The following is a 22,839-nucleotide window of genomic DNA, read 5'->3' as shown; positions in this document are numbered from 1 at the left end:
GTAAAATTTACAAGTCTTAGCAACAAAGAGAAAATCCTGAAAGCAGCCCAGGAAAAGAAGTCTGTAACATACAATGGTAAAAATATTAGACTGGCAGCGGACTTATCCACAGAGACCTGGCAGGCCAGAAAGAACTGGCATGATATATTCAGAGCACTAAATGAGAAAAACATGCAGCCAAGAATACTATATCCAGCTAGGCTATCATTGAAAATAGAAGGAGAGATAAGAAGCTTCCAGGACAAACAAAAACTGAAAGAATTTGTAAACACCAAACCAGCTCTACAGGAAATATTGAAAGGGGTCCTCTAAGCAAAGAGAGACCTTAAAAGTAGTACATCAAAAAGGAACAGAGACAATATACAGTAACAGTCACCTTATAGGCAATACAATGGCACTGAATTCATATCTCTCAATAGTTACCCTGAATGTAAATGGGCTAAATGCCCCAATCAAAAGACACAGGGTATCAGAATGGATAAGAAAACAAAACCCATCAATATGCTGCCTACAAGAAACTCATTTTAGACTCGAAGACACCTCCAGATTTAAAGTGAGGGGGTGAAAACAATGTACCATGCTAATGGACATCAGAAGAAAGCTGGGGTGGCAATTCTTATATCAGATCAATTAGATTTTAAGCCAAAGACTATAATAAGAGACGAGGAAGGACACTATATCATACTATATCATCCAACAAGAAGATCTAACAATTTTAAATATCTATGCCCCTAACGTGGGAGCAGCCAACTATATAAACCAATTAATAACAAAATAAAAGAAACACATCAACAATAATACAATAATAGTAGGGGACTTTAACACTCCCCTCACTGAAATGGACAAATCATCCAAGCAAAAAATCAATAAGGAAATAAAGGCCTTAAATGACACACTGGACCAGAGGGACATCACAGATATATTCAGAACATTCCATCCCAAAGCAACAAAATACACATTCTTCTTTAGTGCACATGGAACATTCTCCAGAATAGATCACATCCTGGGTCACAAATCAGGTCTCAACTGATGTCAAAAGATTGGGATCATTCCCTGCATATTTTCAGACCACAATGCTCTGAAGCTAGAACTCAATCATAAGAGGAAATTTGGAAAGAACCCAAATACGTGGAGACTAAACAGCATCCTTCTAAAGAATGAATGGGTCAACCAGGAAATTAAAGAAGAATTGAAAAAATTCATGGAAACAAATGATAATGAAAATATAATGGTTCAAAATCTGTGGGAAACAGCAAAGGCAGTCCTGAGAGGAAAATATATAGCGATACAAGCCTTTCTCAAGAAACAAGAAAGGTCTCAAATACACAACCTAAACCTACACCTAAAGGAGGTGGAGAAAGAATAAGAAAGAAAGCCTACACCCAGCAGGAGAAGAGAAGTCACAAAGATCAGAGCAGAAATCAATGAAATAGGAACCAAAAAATAATAGAACAAGTCAACGAAACTAGGAGCTGTTTCTTTGAAAGAATTAATAAGAATGATATACCCTTGGCCAGACTTACCAAAAAGAAAAGAGAAAGGATGCAAATAAATAAAATCATGAATGAAAGAGGAGAGATCACAACCAACACCAAAGAAATACAAACAATTATAAGAACATACTATGAGCAACTCTACGCCAACAAATTTGACAATCTGGAAGAAATGGATGCATTCCTAGAGACATATAAACTACCACAACTGAACCAGGAAGAAATAGAAAAACTGAACAGACCCATAACCAGTAAGGAGATAGAAACAGTCATCAAAAATCTCCAAACAAACAAAAGTCCAGGGCCAGATGGCTTCCCAGGGGAATTCTACCAAACATTTAAAGAAGAACTAATTCCTATTCTCCTGAAACTGTTCCAAAAAAATAGAAATGGAAGGAAAACTTCCAAACTCATTTTATGAGGCCAGCGTCACCTTGATCCCAAAACCAGACAAGGATCCCATCAAAAAAGAGAATTATAGACCCATATGGTTGATGAACACAGATGCGAAAATTCTCACCAGAATACTAGCCAATAGGATCCAACAGTACATTAAAAGGATTATTCACCACGACCAAGTGGGATTTATTCCAGGGCTGCAAGGTTGGTTCAACATCCACAAATCAATCAATGTGATACAATACATTAATAAAAGAAAGAACAAGAACCATATGATACTCTCAATAGACGCTGAAAAAGCATTTGACAAAGTACAGCATCCCTTCCTGATCAAAACTCTTCAAAGTGTAGGGATAGAGGGCACATACCTCAATATTATCAAAGCCATCTATGAAAAACCCATGGCAAATATCATTCTCAATGGAGAAAAACTGAAAGCTTTTCCGCTAAGGTCAGGAACATGGCAGGGATGTCCATTATCACCACTGCTATTCAATATAGTACTAGAAGTTCTAGCCTCAGCAATCAGACAACAAAAAGAAATTAAAGGCATCCAAATCGGCAAAGAAGTCAAACTATCACTCTTTGCAGATGATATGATACTATATGTGGAAAACCCAAAGACTCCACTTCAAAACTGCTAGAACTTCTACAGGAATTCAGTAAAGTGTCAGGATATAAAATCAATGCACAGAAATCAGTTGCATTTCTTTACACCAACAACAAGATAGAAGAAAGAGAAATTAAGGAGTCAATCCCATTTACAATTGCACCCAAAACCATAAGATACCTAGGAATAAACCTAACCAAAGAGGCAAAGAATCCATACTCAGAAAACTATAAAGTACTCATGAAAGAAATTGAGGAAGACACACAAAAAAATGGAAAAATGTTCCATGCTCATGGATTGGAAGAACAAATATTGTGAAAATGTCTATGCTACCTAAAGCAATCTACACATTTAATGCAATCCCTATCAAAATCCCATCCACTTTTTTCAAAGAAATGGAACAAATAATCCTAAAATTTATATGGAACCAGAAAAGACCTCGAATAGCCAAAGAATATTGAAAAAGAAAGCCAAAATTGGTGACATCACAATTCCGTACTTCAAGCTCTATTATAAAGCTGTCATCATCAAGACAGCATGGTACTCGCACAAAAACAGACACATAGATCAATGGAACAGAATAGAGAGCCCAGAAATAGACCCTCAACTCTATGGTCAACTAATCTTTGACAAAGCAGGAAAGAATGTCCAATGGAAAAAAGACAGCCTCTTCAACAAATGGTGTTGGGAAAATTGGACAGCCACATGCAGAAAAATGAAATTGGACCATTTCCTTACACCACACATGAAAATAGACTCAAAATGGATGAAGGACCTTAATGTGAGAAAGGAATCCATCCAAATCCTTGAGGAGAACACAGGCAGCAACCTCTTCGACCTCAGCCGCAGCAATGTCTTCCTAGGAACATCGCCAAAGGCAAGGGAAGCAAGGGCAAAAATGAACTATTGGGATTTCATCAAGATCAAAAGTTTTTGCACAGCAAAGGAAACAGTTAACAAAACCAAAAGACAACTGACAGAATGGGAGAAGATATTTGCAAACGACATATCAGATAAAGGGCTAGTATCCAAAATCTATAAAGAGCTTAGCAAACTCAATACCCAATGAACAAATAATCCAATCAAGAAATGGGCAGAGGACATGAACAGACATTTCTGCGAAGAAGACATCCAGATGGCCAGCAGACACATGAAGAAATGCTCCACATCACTTGGCATCAGGGAAATACAAATCAAAACCACAATGAGATACCACCTCACACCAGTCAGAATGGCTAAAATTAACAAGTCAAGAAATGACAGATGCTGGCGAGGATGTGGAGAGAGGGGAACCCTCCTACACTGTTGGTGGGAATACAAGCTGGTGCAATCACTCTGGAAAAGAGTGTGGAGGTTCCTCAAAAAACTGAAAATAGAGCTACCCTATGACCCAGCGATTGCACTACTGGGTATATATCCTAAAGATACAAACGTGGTGCTCCGAAGGAGCACATGCACCCAAATGTTTATAGCAACAATGTCCACAATAGCCAAACTATGGAAAGAACCTAGATGTCCATCAACAGACGAATGGATAAAGAAGATGTGGTATATATACACAATGGAATACTATGCAGCCATCAAAAGAAATGAAATCTTGCCATTTGTGACGACGTGGGTGGAACTAGAGGGCATTATGCTTAGCGAAATAAGTCAATTGGAGAAAGACAACTATCATATGATCTCCCTGATATGAGGAAGTGGAGATGTGATGGGGGGGGTTGGGGGAGTAGGAAAAGAGAAAATGAAAGAAGATGGGATCGGGAGGGAGACAAACCATAAGTGACTCTTAATCTCACAAAATAAACTGAGGGTTGCTGGGGGGAGGGCGGTTGGGAGAGGGGGTGGGGTTATGGACATTGGGGAGGGTATGCGCTATGGTGAGTGCTGTGAAGTGTGTAAACCTGGCAATTCACAGACCTGTACCCCTGGGGCTAAAAATACATTATATGTTTATAAAAAAATTTAAAAAATGTTAATTTTTAAAAAAAGAGAGATTTAGGAGTCCCTGGGTGGCTCAGAGGGTTAAGCCTCTGCCTTCAGCTCAGGTCATGATCTCAGGGTCCTGGGATCCAGCCCCATGTAGGGCTCTCTGCTCAGCAGGGAGCCTGCTTCCTCCTCTCTCTCTGCCTGCCTCTTTGCCTACTTTTGATCTCTGTCTGTCAAATAAATAAATAAATAATCTTAAAAAAAAACTTAGAGAGATTTTAAAAGAGCTCCTCTAATTAGTCTCAGAATTTATTAGCATTTTAGATCTGGCCGGGTAGAATACAACCTTTCCATTTACAGATAAGGAAACTGGTGCTCGAGTTGACTTCCAAAACTGACCAGACCAGATTCCCAATGAGTAAGCTGGATCTTTCACAACACCTGCCTGGTTTGCACAGCACATGTAGAAATCACATACTTGGATTCAAAGAAATTTGTCAGCAAGACCGCAGAGCTTATCTCCTCTTGCAGGCCCATGCGGAATATGTACACTCTGTTGCAATGCCTAAATTCATTATATTTGTGAATCAATCTTCCTATCACATGACTGTTCAAACTATGTGCACCTGTAAAGGCCCCCAGCAATTCCTGCCATCTGACCCCGGGATGTTAGAAGACACGTGCTCTCTTACTCTTGCTTCTGGTTGCTTTTCGTTGGTACTACAGCACTTCTACCAACTGACTTCTTTCTTCCCACTTCCTTTTCTTCTTGTGTCCATGGAGTGAGGCTGTGAGGGAGGCACTCAGGGAAGAATTCTGAAGATGTGTGCTTCTCCTCACCCCTATGATTTAAGAGACCTGTTCCCATTAGAGGTGCCTGGGTGGCCCAGTTGGTTAAGCATCCGGCTCTTGATTTCAGCTCAGGTCATGATCTTGGGGTTGTGGGATTGAGCTCTGAGGCGGGCTCCACACTCAGAACAGAGCCTACCTGTCTCTCTCCCTCTGCTTCTCCCCTGCTTGTGCTCTCTCTCTGTTGTGTCTCTCAAATAAATAAATGAAATCTTAAAAAAGAGACATCCCGGTTCAGTAAGACTCAGGCACAATAAACCTGGTGTGCACTCCTCATTTTTGAGCTCTGGAATCAACAAGAAGCACACTTCTTCAAAATTCTGCTCTGTGATCCAACCCAAGTGAAGTTATTAATATTATTCTATTCCCCAGCAAAGGTTGAGTGTGTTTAACTGCTTTATTCCCTTTGCAAGCCACCTCACTGAACAGGTGTTGGAAAACGAATTTTCCTTCAAGTCTGTTCTTACCCTTGGACTGTGAGCACTGCTTCCCTCCTCACCCTCTCCTGACCTCTAGTTTTGGTTTCTGAAAACTGTTGCCCTAGGCTGTTGAAAGATCATGTGATGCCAGTGAACATATACGAAGAGGAAAAAAAAATGAAAGGAAAACAATACAGAACACAAATGCATTATTGCCAGTTTTTCCATCTTCTGGCAAAGGCATAGAGTTAAAAAACCATTGCAGAAAAGAGAGAAAGTTTTAAAAATAACAATTCTGCTTTTATATTTTTCTTTTTTAAACATTTTATTCATTTTTTTAAGTAATCTCTACCCCTAACGTGAGGCTTGAACTCACGACCCTGAGATCAAGAGTTATGTGCTCCATTGACAGAACCAGCCAGATTTTCATTATTTTTCATGTTTTTCCATTTTTCATGTTTCCTCCCAGTCTTGGTTCACGTGTGTAGACACGTTAAACAAATATACTATACAGATTCTACTTTATATTTAATTTTTTCCCTTTAACATTAAATCATGTGCGTTTTTAAAATTTTGCTATAGTCTTCACTATGTTTATTTTAGTAGATGCATCATATGCATAATTTACAGAATGTTGCCCATGTGTCCAGTGTTTAAAATATGTTATTTCGTTCCCACAAAATCCTACAGGGCAAGTATTGTTTTGCTCATTTCATCTTATTTACAAAAGTAAAAACTGAAACTCAGAGGGCTTCAGTAAATTTCTGAAATTCATGCATCTAGTGAGGGGGTAAGTTGGGATTCAAATCAGGGTGTGTGGACTCCCTAGGGTCTAGCCTTGCCAGATACTAGGGTGAGGCTCCCCAGTGGACCTCCCGATCCAGTTATCTAGCCCGATGCTCTGCCCTTAAACCTGTGGTTCTCTGGCAGTCCAGCAGAACATATCTGGGGAGCTTTTAGAACCATTGCTATCTCATCTTAGAGATTTGGATGTAACTGGCCTGGGGTGTGGGCCCAGGCATCAGGGAACTCCAAAACTCCAAGTGTTTTAATTCTAGCTACTGCTCTGACAACTTCACTGTAGAGACAATGGAAGAGGAGAAACACAAATGATAAGTGAAATAAATGAGTTATTTAACTTCAAAAATGGCTTCGTAAGTTAAATGTCTCCTGCCACATGGCAGTAGTCTATCCGTTTAAGTTAGAAGTGAAGCCATGGCTGTAGATGAGCTGGCTCTTGCAACAGGGACAGAGAAAAAGGATAAGAACAGAGCCCTGGCAGGGGGGTGGGGGTGGGGTGGCGGGTAATATTTAAGAGCCGTGTAGAGGAATAGCTGAAGAGCTATCATACGGTCTACTTCCAGGATTTTTAAATGCTAAGTGCTGCCAAGAGGCCATGTAGGGGAAGGCCTTGAAAACCCACAGAATCAGCCCCAAGTCCTCAAGGGAGTGTTCACGGGAGAACACGGGGGAGCCATGTGGGTAAGGCAGATTCCAGAGACTGAGGCAAATGTGGGAGGTAAGGAAGTGGATACAATCTATATGGGCACTTTTACTCAAATCTTGGCTTTAAAAATTTAACAGTGTGTTTTCCGCTGTAAGCATGGGATTACCCAAATAAAAGTGACTAAGGCAATAGAGGCCATCCTTTTCCAAACACACACACACACACACACACACACACACACACACACACACACACCATGTAACAGGAAGCCGGGAGGAGGGTGGTTCACAGATTCTAGTTGGCTTCTCTGGGATAATCTTGACCCCTCTTTGTGGTCATGAGGTGGTAGAACCATCTTCAAATATGATGTCCTCACATGACAACATCTAAGGGATAGGTCTCCTCTTCTGCCTCTCCTTTTATTAGGGAGGAAACACTCCTGAAAGCCCCCAACAGACTTGCTCTCATGACTCATTGCCCTTAACACTCACATACCCCTCCCCTAGGTACAAGGGATTGTCAGCAAGTGAACATCCAGCATTTTTGTCCTTTACATTGGAAGGTAGTCTCTGCTTTCAAAGAAAAAGGTGGGGTGGGGGAGGGGGGAGCGAGAGAAAGATGGCTCTATAGGTGACCCCAGAGTTGCGTATAGAGTATGAAGTAAGCATGGTAGTCAGAGGTAGACATGGCCTAATGCAAGTTCTCTGATTGTTTTTTTCAACATGGTTGAAGCTGGGTGTGCTTAAATGCTTTTCGTAGAAGAAACATAATCATAATAGTGAGACTCCATGATGGTGAGATGCGTGGGAAGTAGAACACAAGAGATGGATGGGGTCTCTTCCATTCTAATTGGAGGGAAAGAGAAATGAAGAGGGTGGATACAGTACATGTCTTGGTTTCCTGGGAAATGGAGGGGATCTCCAACGATGGCTTTGGTATCTTCCTTGCGAAGTGGGTGGCTGAGTTATCTGCCGATGGTAAGGGGACACAAGACACAAGAGAGGGTTGCCTAGGTAACACAGGAGTTCCAGGTGGTTTTAAGGGTGTGGTTGAGGTTGGCTGCCCTGAATTTAAAATTATTTTAATTAGGGACACTCATGATTTTTTTTTTTTTTTTTTTTTTGGCTCCAGCTGAACTAGACACCTGGCCATGGGTGTTGAGATGGCAGAATGATGACTATCTCGGGGGATTTCTGCACAGGTGTGATAAACGGAACAAGGGAACTGAAGCTATCGTCAAGAGAGCAATTTTACTGATAGCACACACAATCTGAATGGGAAGGATGTGAAAACAGGGAATAGACCCAATGGGAGAAATTCAAGAGACCAAAGGATCAGAGACACTGAAGTGGCTGAGGGACTGATGCAGAATGAATAAATTGGCAGCATTAGAGGATAAGGCTTAGTAAATGGGCTGACTTCTTTCAAACATACATGTTGATGACATCCAGAATGTTGTATTACAATGAGTGGCTTAAGTACAACGAAGATGAAGAAATGAAAAGCTACGGTATTGGAAGGGTCATGTAATGGCATGAGGAATAACTTATAAAAATGGAAGTGGAAGAAAGAAGTACTTTTCAAATTTCAAAGTGCATATGAATCCCCTAGGGATCTTATTAAAATGAAGGTTATGATTCAGTAACTCTGGGATGAGGATTGAAGCTCTGCGGCTACAATGAGTTACCAGGTGATGACAATTTCTTGGTCTGGGAAACACACTTTGAGTGGCAAAACACTAGATAACCCCATCACTGTCTTCTACACATACTCTCCTCTTTATTTAAGTAACCCTCTACCCTGCTCTGTGGAAGAGGGTGGACCTTAGAAGATACCCCTTGTCCTTGGTCCTACCTGTTGGCTGGTTGGGGGTGGAGGACCTGAGGCAACTGGAAACCACCCATAATCTGAACTCAGCTGACTGAAATTTCTCATGAGATTCTGAACTAGAAAATAGAGACTAAGCTGCAAACCAGTGGTGGGCAGCGGCTCTATGGATCTATTTTCCCCAAGTTTAGCAGCAAAACAAACTTAGGCCTTATGTCCCTGGAAATTTTGGGGAGTAGTAAAGATGAGGAAGCTGGTTCTTAGGAAAACGAAGCAGAGCAGAGGCATAGAAAATTAGTGAGACAAAAGAACAAAAAGCTCTAGAGTAAAGGGGTCATTGTCTCCAACTCAACCTTCCTCCTCAAACGCACCCTATGGGAATATCTGGCCTCTCTGGCCTGCCTTCCTGACTTTTCATCTCACATTGGGTAAATTATACTCCTCTTCGGGTCTTGATTTAGAAGACTCCTTGAGGAAGCTTTCCCTGTCAGGTGAAGCCAGTGGGTGCCCTCCTGTGTATTCTTATAGCACCCCCTGGGAGTCCTGATCATAACATTCACCACCATTATGACAACCACCATTTGGATATTTATTTGCCCGATGTCTTGTATATTCTCTACTAAATTTTTTTTAAAGATTTTATTTATTTATTTGATAACAAGAGCAGGAACACAAGAAGTGGGAGCGGGAGAGGGAGAAGCAGGCTTCCTGCCAAGCAGGGAGCCCGATGTGGGGCTCAGTCTCAGGACCCAGGGATCGTGACCTGAGCCAAAGGCAGATGCTTAACGACTGAGCCACCCAGGTGACCCTAATTTTTTTTTTTAATTTCTAAAAACTCATCGAGGGAAGATATGATCTACTTGTGTTCTCAGACAATGTATCTTGCCTGTCTCTTTCTTGATCCCCAAATTACCCTATCCGGTGGTTGGCAGGTACACAGCAGGCTCTCAGAGGTATTTGTTGAATGAATGTGGCTGAATGTGAGTGCCTGAGGTTATTTGTTAAGTGTATAGACCTTCTATCAGAACTCGGTGCAGGATTGCCTAGCATTCTTGTTAAAACAAAAAAATCCTGCACAAAAAGATCATTTATGAAATATATAACTAGTAGATCAGATATGCAACATACCGCACTCTACTCAGTGTTGCAAATTTCAGATCGATGGATTTGTGGTTCTTAGTCCATCCCCTGTTCTAATCCCTTAATCTAAACCGCTGAAAGACTACCTGGAATCTTTGCTTGGGCTCTAAATGTTACATCGCCACAGCGTTCCAACGCGCTTTCTCCCACCATACAAGCATTGTCAGAGCGCTCTTGAATCTCGGAGCTGCACCGTCCAGCAAACCTAGCGTGGTTCCGTTTGTTCCTTAATACTTATGACTCCAAATGCGGTGACACTATGTTGCCTGTAAGGCCTGTCCACCTCCAGTTCGCTATGCTCTATCACCTGGAAAAGAGGTTGACACACGAAGCGTTTTCTGTGGATGCAAACATGCTTACTCAGCACAATCACTAACAGCATGAGTGTGCAAGTCAAAGAAGTACCTTGCCAGTGTCACGTGCCCACTGTTTCTTTAAATGCCGCAGGATCTCTATCCCAGAACAAAACAAGACAAACATACAAACCACCCTAAACCAAATTTCTCAAAGACCCGCGTGGCGTCCCAGTCGCGCAAAAACTGGTGTGGTTAAAACAGGCTGGCTGTTTTAAAGATGTTTTCAGCCAAACGCAAAGCTATCTTCAGAGAGGTTCTGTACCCACGTGGCTCGCGCAGACGCTAATTACTAAGAGGCTGAGAAACAAGCAGCCAGGGAGATTGGCCGCCCCAGCGGGAATAAACTGGCACCTCCAGAAATAAAGCTCCGCAGCCAATGCGGCGCCTCGGCTCGCGGGATTGGCTGTCCCAGCGGTGACGTCGCCTGGGCGGGCCAAGTCGGTTTGCGACAGAGGCCGCGGGTCCCGGCCGGGGGAGCCGAGGAGAGGGACTCCGCAGCCCCGCGCTCGGCACTCGAGCCCGCTCTCCGCCAGCCCGGAAGGTTTCTTTCTTCTCCGCACGTCTCGCCCGCGCCCCAGAGTCTTTGGCATCGAATTCCAGCGGGTGTGTGAGCCCGAGAGCCGCGGATCCCCGCGCCGCCAGGACTCCCCAGCGCGAGGGCGGCAGGGGACGCCGAGGTTTGGCCTGCGGGCACGGGGCGGGAGCGGGGCGGTTCCCGGGAGGGTGGCCAATCTGTGCGCGACCGAGGCGGGATTTTCTCTTCGACTCGCTCTGCCCGGGCGGGTGCTCCTGCCGGGGCTCCCGTAGGAGAGAGCCGAGGAGAGCTGCGGAAAGCGCGGCGGTACGCGGGGAGTTGCGGCAAATGGAAAGGGATCCGAGGTGCCTGGCGCGGCCGCGGCTGCGACGTGCAGCTGCAGCGCTGGGGGAGAGGCCCGCGGAGCGCTCGGCTGGGGGAACTTCACTTTTCCCGCCGCTCGAGAATTGGAGGGGAGGGGAGGTGCCGAAGGCTTGGAGAGGGGCTTGTAATGAAGTCTTCACTGGAACCCCCCTCCTTCTTGAGCGTGGAGGTATTGGTGCCCAAGAGAATACTGAGAAGGCTTGGGAAACAATCGTGTAAAGGAATGCGGTGGTGAGGGGTGGGAATCGCGGGTCCCCCCGGGAGCGCGCGGTCGCGGATTTGCTTGCGGTGCGAGCTGCGGCGCCCGGCGGACCTGGCAGCGAGCCCCGGCAGCGAGCCCCGCCCGGCTGAGTGCTGAGATTTGGGGAAGTGGGAGCCGCGCGGGCGGGGCGTCCCGGAGAGAGTCAGCCACGCGGTGTCTGTTTCCTTTCACTTCCTGCAGCAGCTGCTCGCGATGAGGAGGGCAGCGGGCCTCGGGCGGAGCGGCCGGTTTCCCCCGGCCTGAGCGCCCACCCGACGCCGCCGCCGCGGGGAAGTCCCCGACCACCTGCGCCTCCGGCCATGAGCTCTCGGTGAGCACGCGGCGTGGGCAGTCGTGGACCCGACCCTTCGGGAGGTAATGCCGGCTCAGCTTTGAGTGGCCTGGGAGAGCGAAGAAACCCTAAAATGGAGGACTTTTCTACCAGGACCTATGGCACCAGCGGCCTGGACAACAGACCGCTGTTCGGAGAGACGTCGGCCAAGGTGAGTGCGGCCCTGGAGACCGAGTTGGGGATGTGTGTATTTCTGTGTGTATCTGCTCTCCCACCGAGTCCTGGCTGCGGCCCCTGAAGGTACTTGTAGGAAGAGAGAGCTGTTCTTCAATCCTACTTCCCTCTTAAGATGTTTGTCCTGCCACTCGGCTCGCTCCGGACAGGTTTGGCCCCGCAGCCCTGAAGGCGGGGGTGGAGAAAAGTTGAGAAAGTTCCGGGCTGTTGGGGATCCTTCAGGGGAGTACGGAAGCCCCTCTCCAGCCCCTCTCGGAAGGGGAGTTGGCGCTGGAGTGCTGACCTTCAGGAGGCTTCAGGTGTGCAACCAAAGCTTCCGCAAGAAAACCCCGGAGAGGTGCTTCTGATGAGTATTTACGTGGAACCATTAAGAGTTTACTGCTGAGGCAGCCAAGCAGAGAGGCTCCATAGGAGGCTTTCTTTGATGGCGCTCCGTTCCGGGAAGAGATCAGAGGGTCTCTGGACCTAAACAAGCTGTAGGACCTTATTTTTTAATACAAAAAGTATAATGCCTTCTTATAGGCTTCATCTGGGGATGTTCTGGGCCAGTAATGGAGGAGAGCTCTTTTTCTCTCTTCCGCTTTAACCTCTGAGTCATTTTGGTAAAATGAGCCTGTGTGTCCCCCCTCCCCCCCAGGGTAGTATTGGTGACCTTTGACCTGACAAAGTCCTTTTTTTTTTTTTTTTTAAAGATTTATTTATTTATTTTTAGAGATGGTGCAGGAATGCAAAAGCAGGAGAGAGGTGACAGTCCTTTCAAGCCTCTCAAAAAGTAGGGCACATGTGGAGTCCAGAACTTCTTGGGTTTTTCAGCTTTGGGGGGACGTCTGACAGAAAGGATAGGAAACTTGTACACCTGGCGGGGTGGGGTGTAACTCTGAATTTGGAAGCTGCAGTCCTTCTGCAGGACTACTCCATGATTTCTTTAAACTCTGTGTGGGGGTATTGTTTTGTAGAGTTGCTTAAAAAGAAAATGATCTCTAGGAAGATGCACCTTGTCTATTGTGTGGCTTTGCATAATCCTGGCTCACATTGCACATGGTTTGAGAAGCGTGGTTCTAGTTGGTTAGACGTTACTATTTCTACTGCAATTATTAAGTATTACGTGAGAGGGTCCTCATGGTCCAAGGAACACAGTTTGGTGGGTGAAATAGACAAATGTGATGCATTGGATCTGTGTTATGATGAGACATAGAGGGGGTGTGCTGGAGAAACTGGTCACTTTTGTTGGGGAAGATCTTGGTTTCTGATAGCCTTGGGCTTGCACATATGAATGCCCCTCAATTGGGGTTTAACAAGAGGATTTGGGGCCTGGAGAGTGGAGACAGCTTCCTACGTGAAGGTGTTGGACCTGGGGCACCTGACTGTCCAGTTGTGCTAAGAGCTAAGAAGTTCAGTGTCTCCCTCACATGCCTTGGTGCACATATTGGGGTTCTGGGTGATGTAGACTTGTGACCTTTAATCCCCACAGCACCTTAACACTGAGGTAGATGACTTGATAATGGGCTTGATTTACAGAGACATTGAGAAATACTGATGTTTTCTGACTTGCTTGGGCCTAAACGGTCACTGACTGTAAGTTTTCTATAGCCTGTGATCAATTTGAAACCTATCCAAGAACTTGACTATTTTTTGAAATGTTTCTCTTTGTTGCCTGCTTATTTCGTCCAAGAGCTGATAGGCCTAGCATTACTTAGGCAACTTTGGGCCTTATAACAGTAGGTTCAGGTACTCAGAGACTAAGAATGAGGTACAATTCCACATATCAAAATTTAGTTCCCTCTGTGAGGCTGACAGAATGACTAGACATAGAGAAATTATCCAGAACTGAGAAAAGAAAGGGACCGTTGGTCTGAGAATGGGAGAAAACTTGCTGCATCTTGCAAATTGAGATGTCCGGTCTGAAGGAGAGACCTAGGTCTTTAATGACGGCAGGTGGTTTTATTGGAGGATGTACAGAAGACCAGGCCCAGGAACTGGGCTGGGCACGTTGTAGGGGAGCCATTCCTGTGGAGAGCAGTCGCTGCCGGAGCAGGCCGGATCCCTAGTGACCCGGAGAAATCCTTCACTGGCCCCTCTGTGCAGGTATTTCCCAGCCTGCTCTCTTTTCAGATACCAGGAAACTGGACCCAAAAGCCACGTCACCATGAAACTTAGTATTAACAAGCTACCATTTCTGAGGAGAAAACCCAGCAAGGGGAAAGCCCACTTCCTGTCCTACTCCGTTAGATGCTCTCAGCTTTCAGTAATCTTGTTTGCCGTACAACAACTGACCATATGTAGCCTCTCAATTTTACTTTCATCTCTCTTTTTTTTTAGTCTCTCAATTTTAAATCTAGAGCTTTAGGTCCAGTATCTACCTCTAAGGCAAAGATGACTGAAAGCCCCCAGAGCAGAGAAGAGTGTCCATGGAAGCTACTTTTCCTCGGTGCCACACAGCATGCTAGGCATTCAGCCTTTCCCCTGTTGGGTCATCCCGTTCCTTTGTAAGGTGTACGTTGTGCCTGCTGCTGTATAACTGAGGAAGCTAATCCACACAGCAGGCTGCTTGTTCAGTCACACTACTAGCTCTTCCCTGGTAGTGTTTGAACAGCTCCCTTTCAGGAGTTGCCACTGAGAGTAGATAGTAAGTGATGCAGTCTGTGTGCATACTTTGAAAAGCACTGTAGACATTCACATTCCAGTTAACCCAGTTCCAGGAAGCAGGTTCATCCAAAGTCAGGGTGTGAGTGAAAGATTCCAGAATCTACTGTAGGACAGAAGATACATAACCCAGTGGGCCTTGAGCATCTTCCTTGTGGGCAAGTCTCTGAAGTCTCTTTTATGTTCACCTGTATGGGATGCACATATTTCTTTCATTCACCAAACATGATCAAACATAGTCAGACTTCAGCATGATACTTAGGAATACTTTCTCAGAGCCGTGGAGGGAAAGGCAAAGTGAAACCGTTCTGTCCTTGCATAGATATCTCGGATGATGGACAAAAGGAAACCTGTCTGTTGTTCCTTTAGAATTACGTATTGCTGGGTGGGCTAGCTTACGCATCCTGGTCTGAATGTTGTTTTCAGCTGTTTCTATCCATTCCCAAAGTCTGGGATGTACTTAGTACATTGTTCGAAGGGAAGGCATAACTATGGCGCAGTTGCCAAGCCTGTGCTCTAGCTTAGCATTTTCTAAAGACGCACGGTCCAGTAGATACAATCTGAGCCATCTATGTGAGTTTAAATGTCCTAGTAACCATACTAAAGTATAAACAGGTAAAATTAATTTCAATACATTTTAATTTCCTACCAAAAAATAAATTTGAGGGGCACCTTGGGTGGCTCAGTTGGTTAAGCGTCTGCCTTCGGCTCAGGTCATGATTCCAGGGTCCTGGGATCGAGCCTCGCATTGGACTTCCTGCTCAGTGGGAAGCCTGCTTCTCCCTCTCCCTCTGTTGCTCTGCCTGCTTGTGCTCTCTCAGTCTCTCTGTCAAATAAAAAAGTAATAAATTTGAATGTTTAATCCATACAAAAGCAGATCTACTTAGACATTAGACATCTACTAAGCCTTGGACATCCAGCATGTATTTTTCCCTTGGAGCCCGTGTCAGTTTGGATGAGCTCATTCCAGGTGCTCAGTAACCACAAACAGCTGCAGGTGCCTTACTGGACAGCACAGTTCTGAAGCAGCTTAGTTCTTAGTTACGCTGTTTCCATAGTCATTCTCAGAAGAAAGTTTCCTTCTCTGGGGGACTTGTTAGAACTTTTAACAAGCAGATGTTCACCAGGACTCTGGTTGGAGAGGGTGGGTAAGTAGTACTTGTGGACTGTTGATAAGGTAGCCTTTTAGGGACATGATGAGTTATGGACTTCTTCCCTCCCCCATGGGAGCATTCATGAGCCCAATTTCCACAGAACACTTGGCAATGTTCCTGTAGGAAGCCTCTTCCTTTGCTCCTCCCTTCCCTACCCTAGTGTGAACTAAAACTGGAGAATTTCCTCCTCTCTTGTCTGTGGCTGCCTTTAAAAATTTGCCTTAGCACCACACGTAGTTGGGGCCATCTTTCTAAGTCACGGAGGGACCCTAATTTAACCTTAGGGCTTGTGAGTCCATCTTCTTTTGGTTTGCCGGCTGCCTGCCCAGTCATCTGAAGTCAGTGCCCTCCAGTCTGGATGGATGACTCTAAGATGGGAGGGAGAGATGGTTCTCTCTGGGGAGAAGGTAAACCAGCACCCCACAGCTAGCACCACTGGGAAAGCAGGAAAGCTACCCCTGGTGGAAGGTCATGTAAACTGCTTTCTGGACCAGCCTGTTGTGTTGCTTTGTTACTGGTTCCAAAAATGAGTGATTGATCTTTTAAGGCGGATGGTGACTGTGGTTGCCCTTCCATTCATACCTGGATGTGACGGAAGAAGGTGAGCGACTTCGGTGGAGGTACATCACTGAACTCAGCTAATAGGAGCGGGGTGTGGGGTCTGTGTAGGGATACGTTCCTGGGTCCCAAGGCTCAGATCTTTGGTTCCAAAGGCAAAAGGTCCGTGTACAAAAGTACTTTTTCTTCTTCCTATAAACAAGACAAACAAACAGATTGGGAGAAGAAGGTCTTTTTATGGCCTGTACTCCAATGAAAGCAATTCCAACTTGGGGCCTTTAGCTTCTGCAGATTATAGCAGAAAATGAGAGAGTTAATTTGAGAGAGAGTTATTTTGTGCTTTTTGTGGGAGGAGGTTTAAGGGTTGCCGCTTAATTAATAACAAAGCTGTGATTAAGATTACTGTGTCTACCTGCCGCCCCTCCCCCTGCCTAGAAAGCTGAAGTCTTTACTCTGAGGGGTGCAGGCCTCTAGCTTTCCTCTTGATACAGCTTCTGGATGATCCTCTGACCGCAGCTCTTGTCTCCCTCAGAGGGGATCTGGTAGCCCGAGGTACCAGATCAGCTGGCCCCTTGCCTCTCTTCCAATGATCAGCCACGTTGAGTTGGGATTTCTTGTGCTGGACGTAGTTGAGCATGACCCATGCCATGCCTTTTTCCTTTCTTACTCTAGTAAGTTTACTCTCTCCCACCCACAGACCAGAGGCCTGGGGATCTTTGCTGGTTGGGCTCAGGCATTTGTAATTTTAGAAAGCCCCTCAGAGGATGCTGGAGCATGGAGAGAGGGCTGATTCCCATGGTCTAACCCATGCTGTGTGGAAGCCCAGGACAGGCTGGAACCTCTCTGTGGACCTGTTTCCCTTTAGCTGCTGCCTGCTCTTGGCAAATTCTGTTTACCTTTCTGTAGTGTTCTTGCTGAACCCCGAAACCAGACTCCTGATGCGTAGTAGGCCAGTCTCTGGGTCCCTGAGTTTGAAGCAGAGAAAGATGGGTTATCAGAAGGGCAGCCCCACAAGAAAGCAAGGGAGAGCATGCCCTATCTGAGTTGCCCTGTGGAACCGAGGAACGGCTGATCTGTGGTTAGCAAAAGTATGTGGCAGTTAGAGCAGGACCCGGGTGGACCTTGAAAGTTCTCAAGGTTATGATTTGCTATCCTCCCCACCTGGTGCCAGCCAGGGGGTACTGGTTCATGACATGTTAACCGGTTCTATAAGACATATCACCTGGCATCCCACCCCTGCTCTCTAACTAACTTCAGGAAAAAGAACAAAAGGACAGGGTTGATGATTTTTGCAGGGTGGTGAAGGAATGCGTCTGTCTGCAGCCCCTGAAGTTATTATGGAGGGAGAGCCTTGTAAAGGTTTAAGTGAACAAAGAAACCTATTCCCTGGATCCAGTGCCCTCCCTCTCTTCTCCAAATGTCTGAATTCTGTTCAGTCTAAATCCCCACCTTAGATCATTCCTTAAAACCCCGCCTGCATCCGTGCTGCCCTCCAATGAGCCCGGCCCTCGGAGGTGCCCTCTGGCGCTTACTCCTTGTGTTGTGAGGGATTTGTCTAGATCTTGCCTTCCTGACCCCGAGTGTCAGCTCCTTGAGGGTAGGAGCCATTTGCTTCATTTCTCCAACCTTTTCGGCCCTGGGCATAATGTCCATTCTTGATGTTAAGTATATTAACATCATGTTAATATGTGAGAAGTGAGCATCACCAGAAGGGTAACTACATTCTTGGGCCATGTTGGGTGACCGTTGAAGAGGGGGGCTGGTGTTGAGAAGCCTGGAACACTGGGCACCAAAACAGGAGTTTCAGGCCCTCTGGCAGCTAACCAGCTAACGGCCTCCGGTGATCCTCTCCTTGCTGTGCGTCAGCCGAGGGGCAGGTAGTAAACCTAATACTGTGTTGTACTGGAAACTTCACCTGAGGTTGGCCTCTCAGAAGCTCCCTGGCCTGCTGAGTGGTCATCTCCACAGATGGATTTTTGCAGGTTGTGGGTGGTAGGCTAGGTCTGCTGAAAAGAGTCCTTCCTTTCCTGAGGGTCAGGCTATGGTCCATGTGTATGTATAGTAATATTTTTTGAGCTGTTTTAGGATCCAGTGGGTTGACAGACTTGAATGTCCCTGTGGGAATGATGAAATGCATTTGAAGTTGGGGCTGACTTAGAAATTGGCGCCAGGGTGTGAGCCCTCTGTACTCCCACTCATCTCTGAGGACCCAACCTCTCATAGGTAAGATGCTCCATTAGATGTAAAAATACTACTCTGTCCGCATCAGGAGCCACTTACCGACTCTTTGGGAGTTGTCACCGTTCTAGGGGCTTTACCAGGATTCTACCTCCAGATCCTTACTGCAGCCCCACACGTTCGACCATTGTATGAAAATGGCAATTTAGGCTTCAAAGTTGAATGATTCCTCTAAGGCCGCAGGCCGGCTTTTGGTGGGGGAATAAATCCGTTCTGTCTTTCGGGCTCCTAACTTCGTAATCTTGTACTGTGCCTCTTGTGCTAGAGGTCACGGCCCCTTCCTGTGGGATTCTAGGGGTTATTTTGTCCCTTAAACTCGTGGAGTAAGTTTGTTTTCTGTTTTCACTGTGATCTGATTTGCATAAGTGATGCTTTAATGAAATTCATCTATTTTAAGTTCATGTGTCTATGACAAAGAGAATCAAGTAGGATTGGAGGTACAAAAATACTGACAAATGAAAGCTGCTTCAAGATGTGGGTGTGTGCAGTAAGGGAAACCTTTGAAAATGTCTGTGTATGTACTTTGTCCAGATCGAGAGGAGGTGGGGGTGGTGTTCAGATGGGACATGCTGCTGTGGTGGTCATGGCGCATTTGACAGGGAGCTGAGGGTGAGGGTCGTAAAGTGTGGGTGTGCCTGCACCCTGGTGACCACCTTCTCACGCAGCTTCTGCTCGTTCCAAGTTTGGTGTTTCTTTGGGTTGTCTTAGAAGAGCAGCACCTAGGATCAAGTTCACTATTGTCCACATTTTGCCAGTGAGATAAGCTTTCCCCTGGCTTTCTACTGTGTGCAGGTTGTCCCTGGGTTGGCCCCGGATGACAGCGTGAGGGGGACGCTCCTGCTTAGAGCCGTGTAGCTCTGGGGGAACCACGTTAACCCACTGACAAGGCGTGAGATTTCCTGCTTCAGCTGGGCCCCAGCCTCTCACATTTTACATCCTCTCAGTAGGTTTATACCTATAGGGCTGCCTCTTGAGGCATCTGATTGTGCCATTTCCAGCACTTTGCTGGCAAGAAGTTTCCCCCCGAGATTTGGAAGAAATAAAAGGAAAATCATTTCTGAGAATGGCCATTTGTTTATAGTATTGGTTTAGTTTGAGAAATGCAAAAACTTTGGCACAAAGTTGGAGGATGTGGCTCAAGGGTCTGACTCAGTCAGTCGGGTTAACAATGGTAGGAAGTGGTGCCCTTTGGACACTTCCTGCGTGCTGAATGGACTGTCTTCTCTTGGCCTCACCAGAGAAGTTAATCTTCAGTGACCTGAAGCTCTCGTGGGTTATGGAGGATAAGTTCTGGATTTAAAATGGGATCGAGGTCTTTAATGAAAGGATGAGCAAAGTTCTGGGAGCCTGAAGAAAGAGAAAATTCTACTCAGGACACCGGATCAGAGGGCTTTTGAGTCTTAGACCTTGAAGTAGGATTAAGATTTTTGATAGGAGAAGGTGACAGGGAATCCCAAGCAGGAGGTCCCACTTGTGTGAAAGGGGTGGGAACAGGAGAGTACAGGAGTGGGTACCACTGACTGGACTCGAGAGCTTGCTGGGAATGGCTGGGTGGGAACCTTGAGTGCTGTGCTAGTGAGTATGATTTCCTTCTGGAGGCTATAGGTTGTTGAGTGTGCACACGTGTATTCTTGTATTCATTTACTAACCACAGTATGTCCAAGGAGGTATGCTATGTGCTGGGACGTGTATCTTTTTTCGTGGAGCATGTGTGCACTACAGGGAAGTTAGAAAGGCATTAAGCAATCCTTTTTCTTCCCTCTCTCTTCCTTATTGAGCTTCAGCCATCCTGGCCATTTATTTATTTGTTTTGTTTATTTATTGTCAGAGACACAAACAGAAGGAGTGGGAGGCAGAGGGAGAAGCAGGCTCCCCGCTGAGTAGGGAGCTTGATGTGGGGCTCGATCCTGGGGCCCTGGGATCATGATCTGAGCCAAAGGCAAATGCTTCACCAACTGAGCCACTCGGACATCCCCCCTCCCCGCTTTTTATTTCCTTAATCCATTTCCCAGGCTTACTCCTGCTTCACGGCCTTGGCATTTGCTGTAGTGGCTTGTTGGCAGTACCCTTTGCCCAGATCCTTGCGTGTCTCATTCCTTTTCCACTCCTTAGGTCACATCCTCATAAAGGACTCCTTGACCTCTTTTTATAAATAGCCCCCCTGCCACCCGTTCTGGCCCCCATCACTCTTCATTTACCGGGTTTTATTTTCTTCCTAACTTCCTAACACTTGGCCTGTAAGATGAGTGGAGAATGAATGCCTAACATCAAAGTGGGTGGTAGTATGGATGGAAAGTTCTTCTGATGCTGGAGGGAATTGAGCTTTGTGGGCTAGAGATGGACTCCATGATGGAGAGCTTCAACATACAGATGAGGATGGAGCTAACTGAGCCAGGGAGTGGGTGCAGGATTGGCAGAGAAGCAGGTCACCTCCTGGTCCCCTTCAGGCTGGAAAGAATGGAAACAGGAGGAGGAGGAGTTTTCCTCTTTTCCTTGGCATCTTTTTTGAAAGGATGTCTGCTGAACACAGGCTGCAAGAGTGGGATCAGGAAGCTGAGATGAGGTGGACCTGCAAACCAGTTTCTGGAGAGACGCAGGGACCGTCATCTCAGAATGAAAGGCCATGGGAACGCAGTGAAGGCTCAGCTGACAACAGGAATTGGCAGTCAACTCGGTTAGTCTGTATTTGAGTGAATATTTGGGTATTTGATAGATGCCGGGCACTGTGGTTAACATGACTCGTGCTACCCGCCGATTCAGTGGCACCATTGTACAAACCAGACAAGGTTCTCTCCTCTGGGCACTGGTGGCTTCCTCAGCCACATGGCTTGGCTTTGTCCGAATTAGAGAAAGGTGCTCCTGCCGTGGGGTGCTGCAGGCTGGTGTCAGGGTGCTCAGCGGGGAGGACAAAGCATGGGGCTAGACTGCAGCCACGCAACTCATGTAGTGAGTGGCCCGCAGTCTGACAGCGGAGAAGGAAGACATGGCCCTCAGGCTCCCAGACCTTACAAGGGAGAGGGGGGAGACAGAGGTGTAAACTGGCAGGTGGGGTTAGGACAGTGGGAAGGCTTCACAGTGAGGCTCAGCGCTGGAGCATAGAAGTCATTGCGGGTTTGCAGGGGGACTCAGGACTGGGTTTTCAAGGCATCAAGAGCAGATGTTGAACAGATCCACTGGGGAGTCTTCGTGCACAGCTGAAACTTCTGACCCCATGGCCTGAGATCGGGAGGGAGGCCCTCGAGTTAGAGCTTCGGTGTAACAGCTGCGGAATGATCTAGTCTGTGGATGCAGGTAGACCAGATTGAGGGGCAGTAGAGCAGAACGTTGGAGGGATACAGATTTGGCCAAAGCAGGTGCAGAAATGATCGAGGAACTGAGAAGAGGAGGGGGAAGAAGTTGACTGGACATAGGTCTTCAAGAGGATGCTTTAGTCCATTTGGCCTGCTACAGCAACATAGCACAGACCAAGGACCAGGTGATTTTTATAAACAACAGACATTGCTTTCTCTCCATTCTGGAGGCTGGAAGTCCGAAGTCAGGATGCCCGCACGGTTGGATGAAGGTTCTCTGCCAGGCTGTAGCTTGTGTTTGTGCCCTCATGTGCCAGAAGGGCACCAGCCCATTCCTGGGAATTCTACCCTTGTGGCCGAATTATGTCCCAAAGACCCCACCTCTTGATAGTGTCAAGTGGGCGGTAGGATGTGAACTTGAGAAATTAGGGGGCACAAACAACGCGGACCATAGCAGAGGATGTTACTGCAGCTGCTAACTCCATTTGGCCCCGGGGAGGGAGTAGACAATGCCCTGCACCCCATTCCTCAGCCGTGAACCTGGCATGAGTACATGGTGACATGGCTCTCTTGGAGACAGCGTTCAGAGACAGGCAGCAAGGGAAATGCAGTGTGTGGGAGAACTCTGCAGCCCACAAAGCCGTTGGCTGACATGAATGGGTTTCAGGGGGTGGGACGGCTCACAGGACTTGGTGAGTGTGGGTGCGAGGACAGACCTGCAGAGAACGTTCAGCAGGCGGGTGTGGGTCTGCTGGGCTACCCACTATAGTATTGGAGGTGAAGGATTTTATAGAGTCACAAAATTAGAGGCAACGCCAAAAA

At 46.3% G+C, this 22,839-nt stretch overlaps 1 protein-coding gene across 4 annotated transcripts in view; it reads left to right on the top strand.

The window, feature by feature from the left end:
• The first annotated feature begins 10,899 nt into the window (after positions 1 to 10,899).
• The window catches only part of TMEM243 (transmembrane protein 243), a 30,758-nt gene continuing 18,818 nt past the window's right edge, over positions 10,900 to 22,839 (top strand). The window contains exons 1-2 of one of the 4 annotated variants that reach the window (XR_013967668.1): positions 10,900 to 11,146; positions 11,810 to 12,111. Coding sequence is in view for 3 of the 4 variants with exons in the window: in XM_080818886.1 (XP_080675012.1) it covers positions 12,034 to 12,111 (78 nt within the window). In the remaining variant the exon portion in view is untranslated. Of the gene's footprint in view, positions 11,147 to 11,233; positions 11,537 to 11,809; positions 12,112 to 22,839 lie in introns of those variants that run through there. The other 3 variants (XM_080818886.1, XM_080818887.1, XM_080818888.1) reach the window with 3 other exon arrangements.

Source organism: Martes martes (assembly GCF_963455335.1).
Source record: "Martes martes genome assembly, chromosome: 11".
Lineage (NCBI taxonomy): Eukaryota > Metazoa > Chordata > Mammalia > Carnivora > Mustelidae > Martes > Martes martes.
Note: the sequence above shows the minus strand (reverse complement) of the source record. Positions and strands in the feature narration are given on the sequence as shown.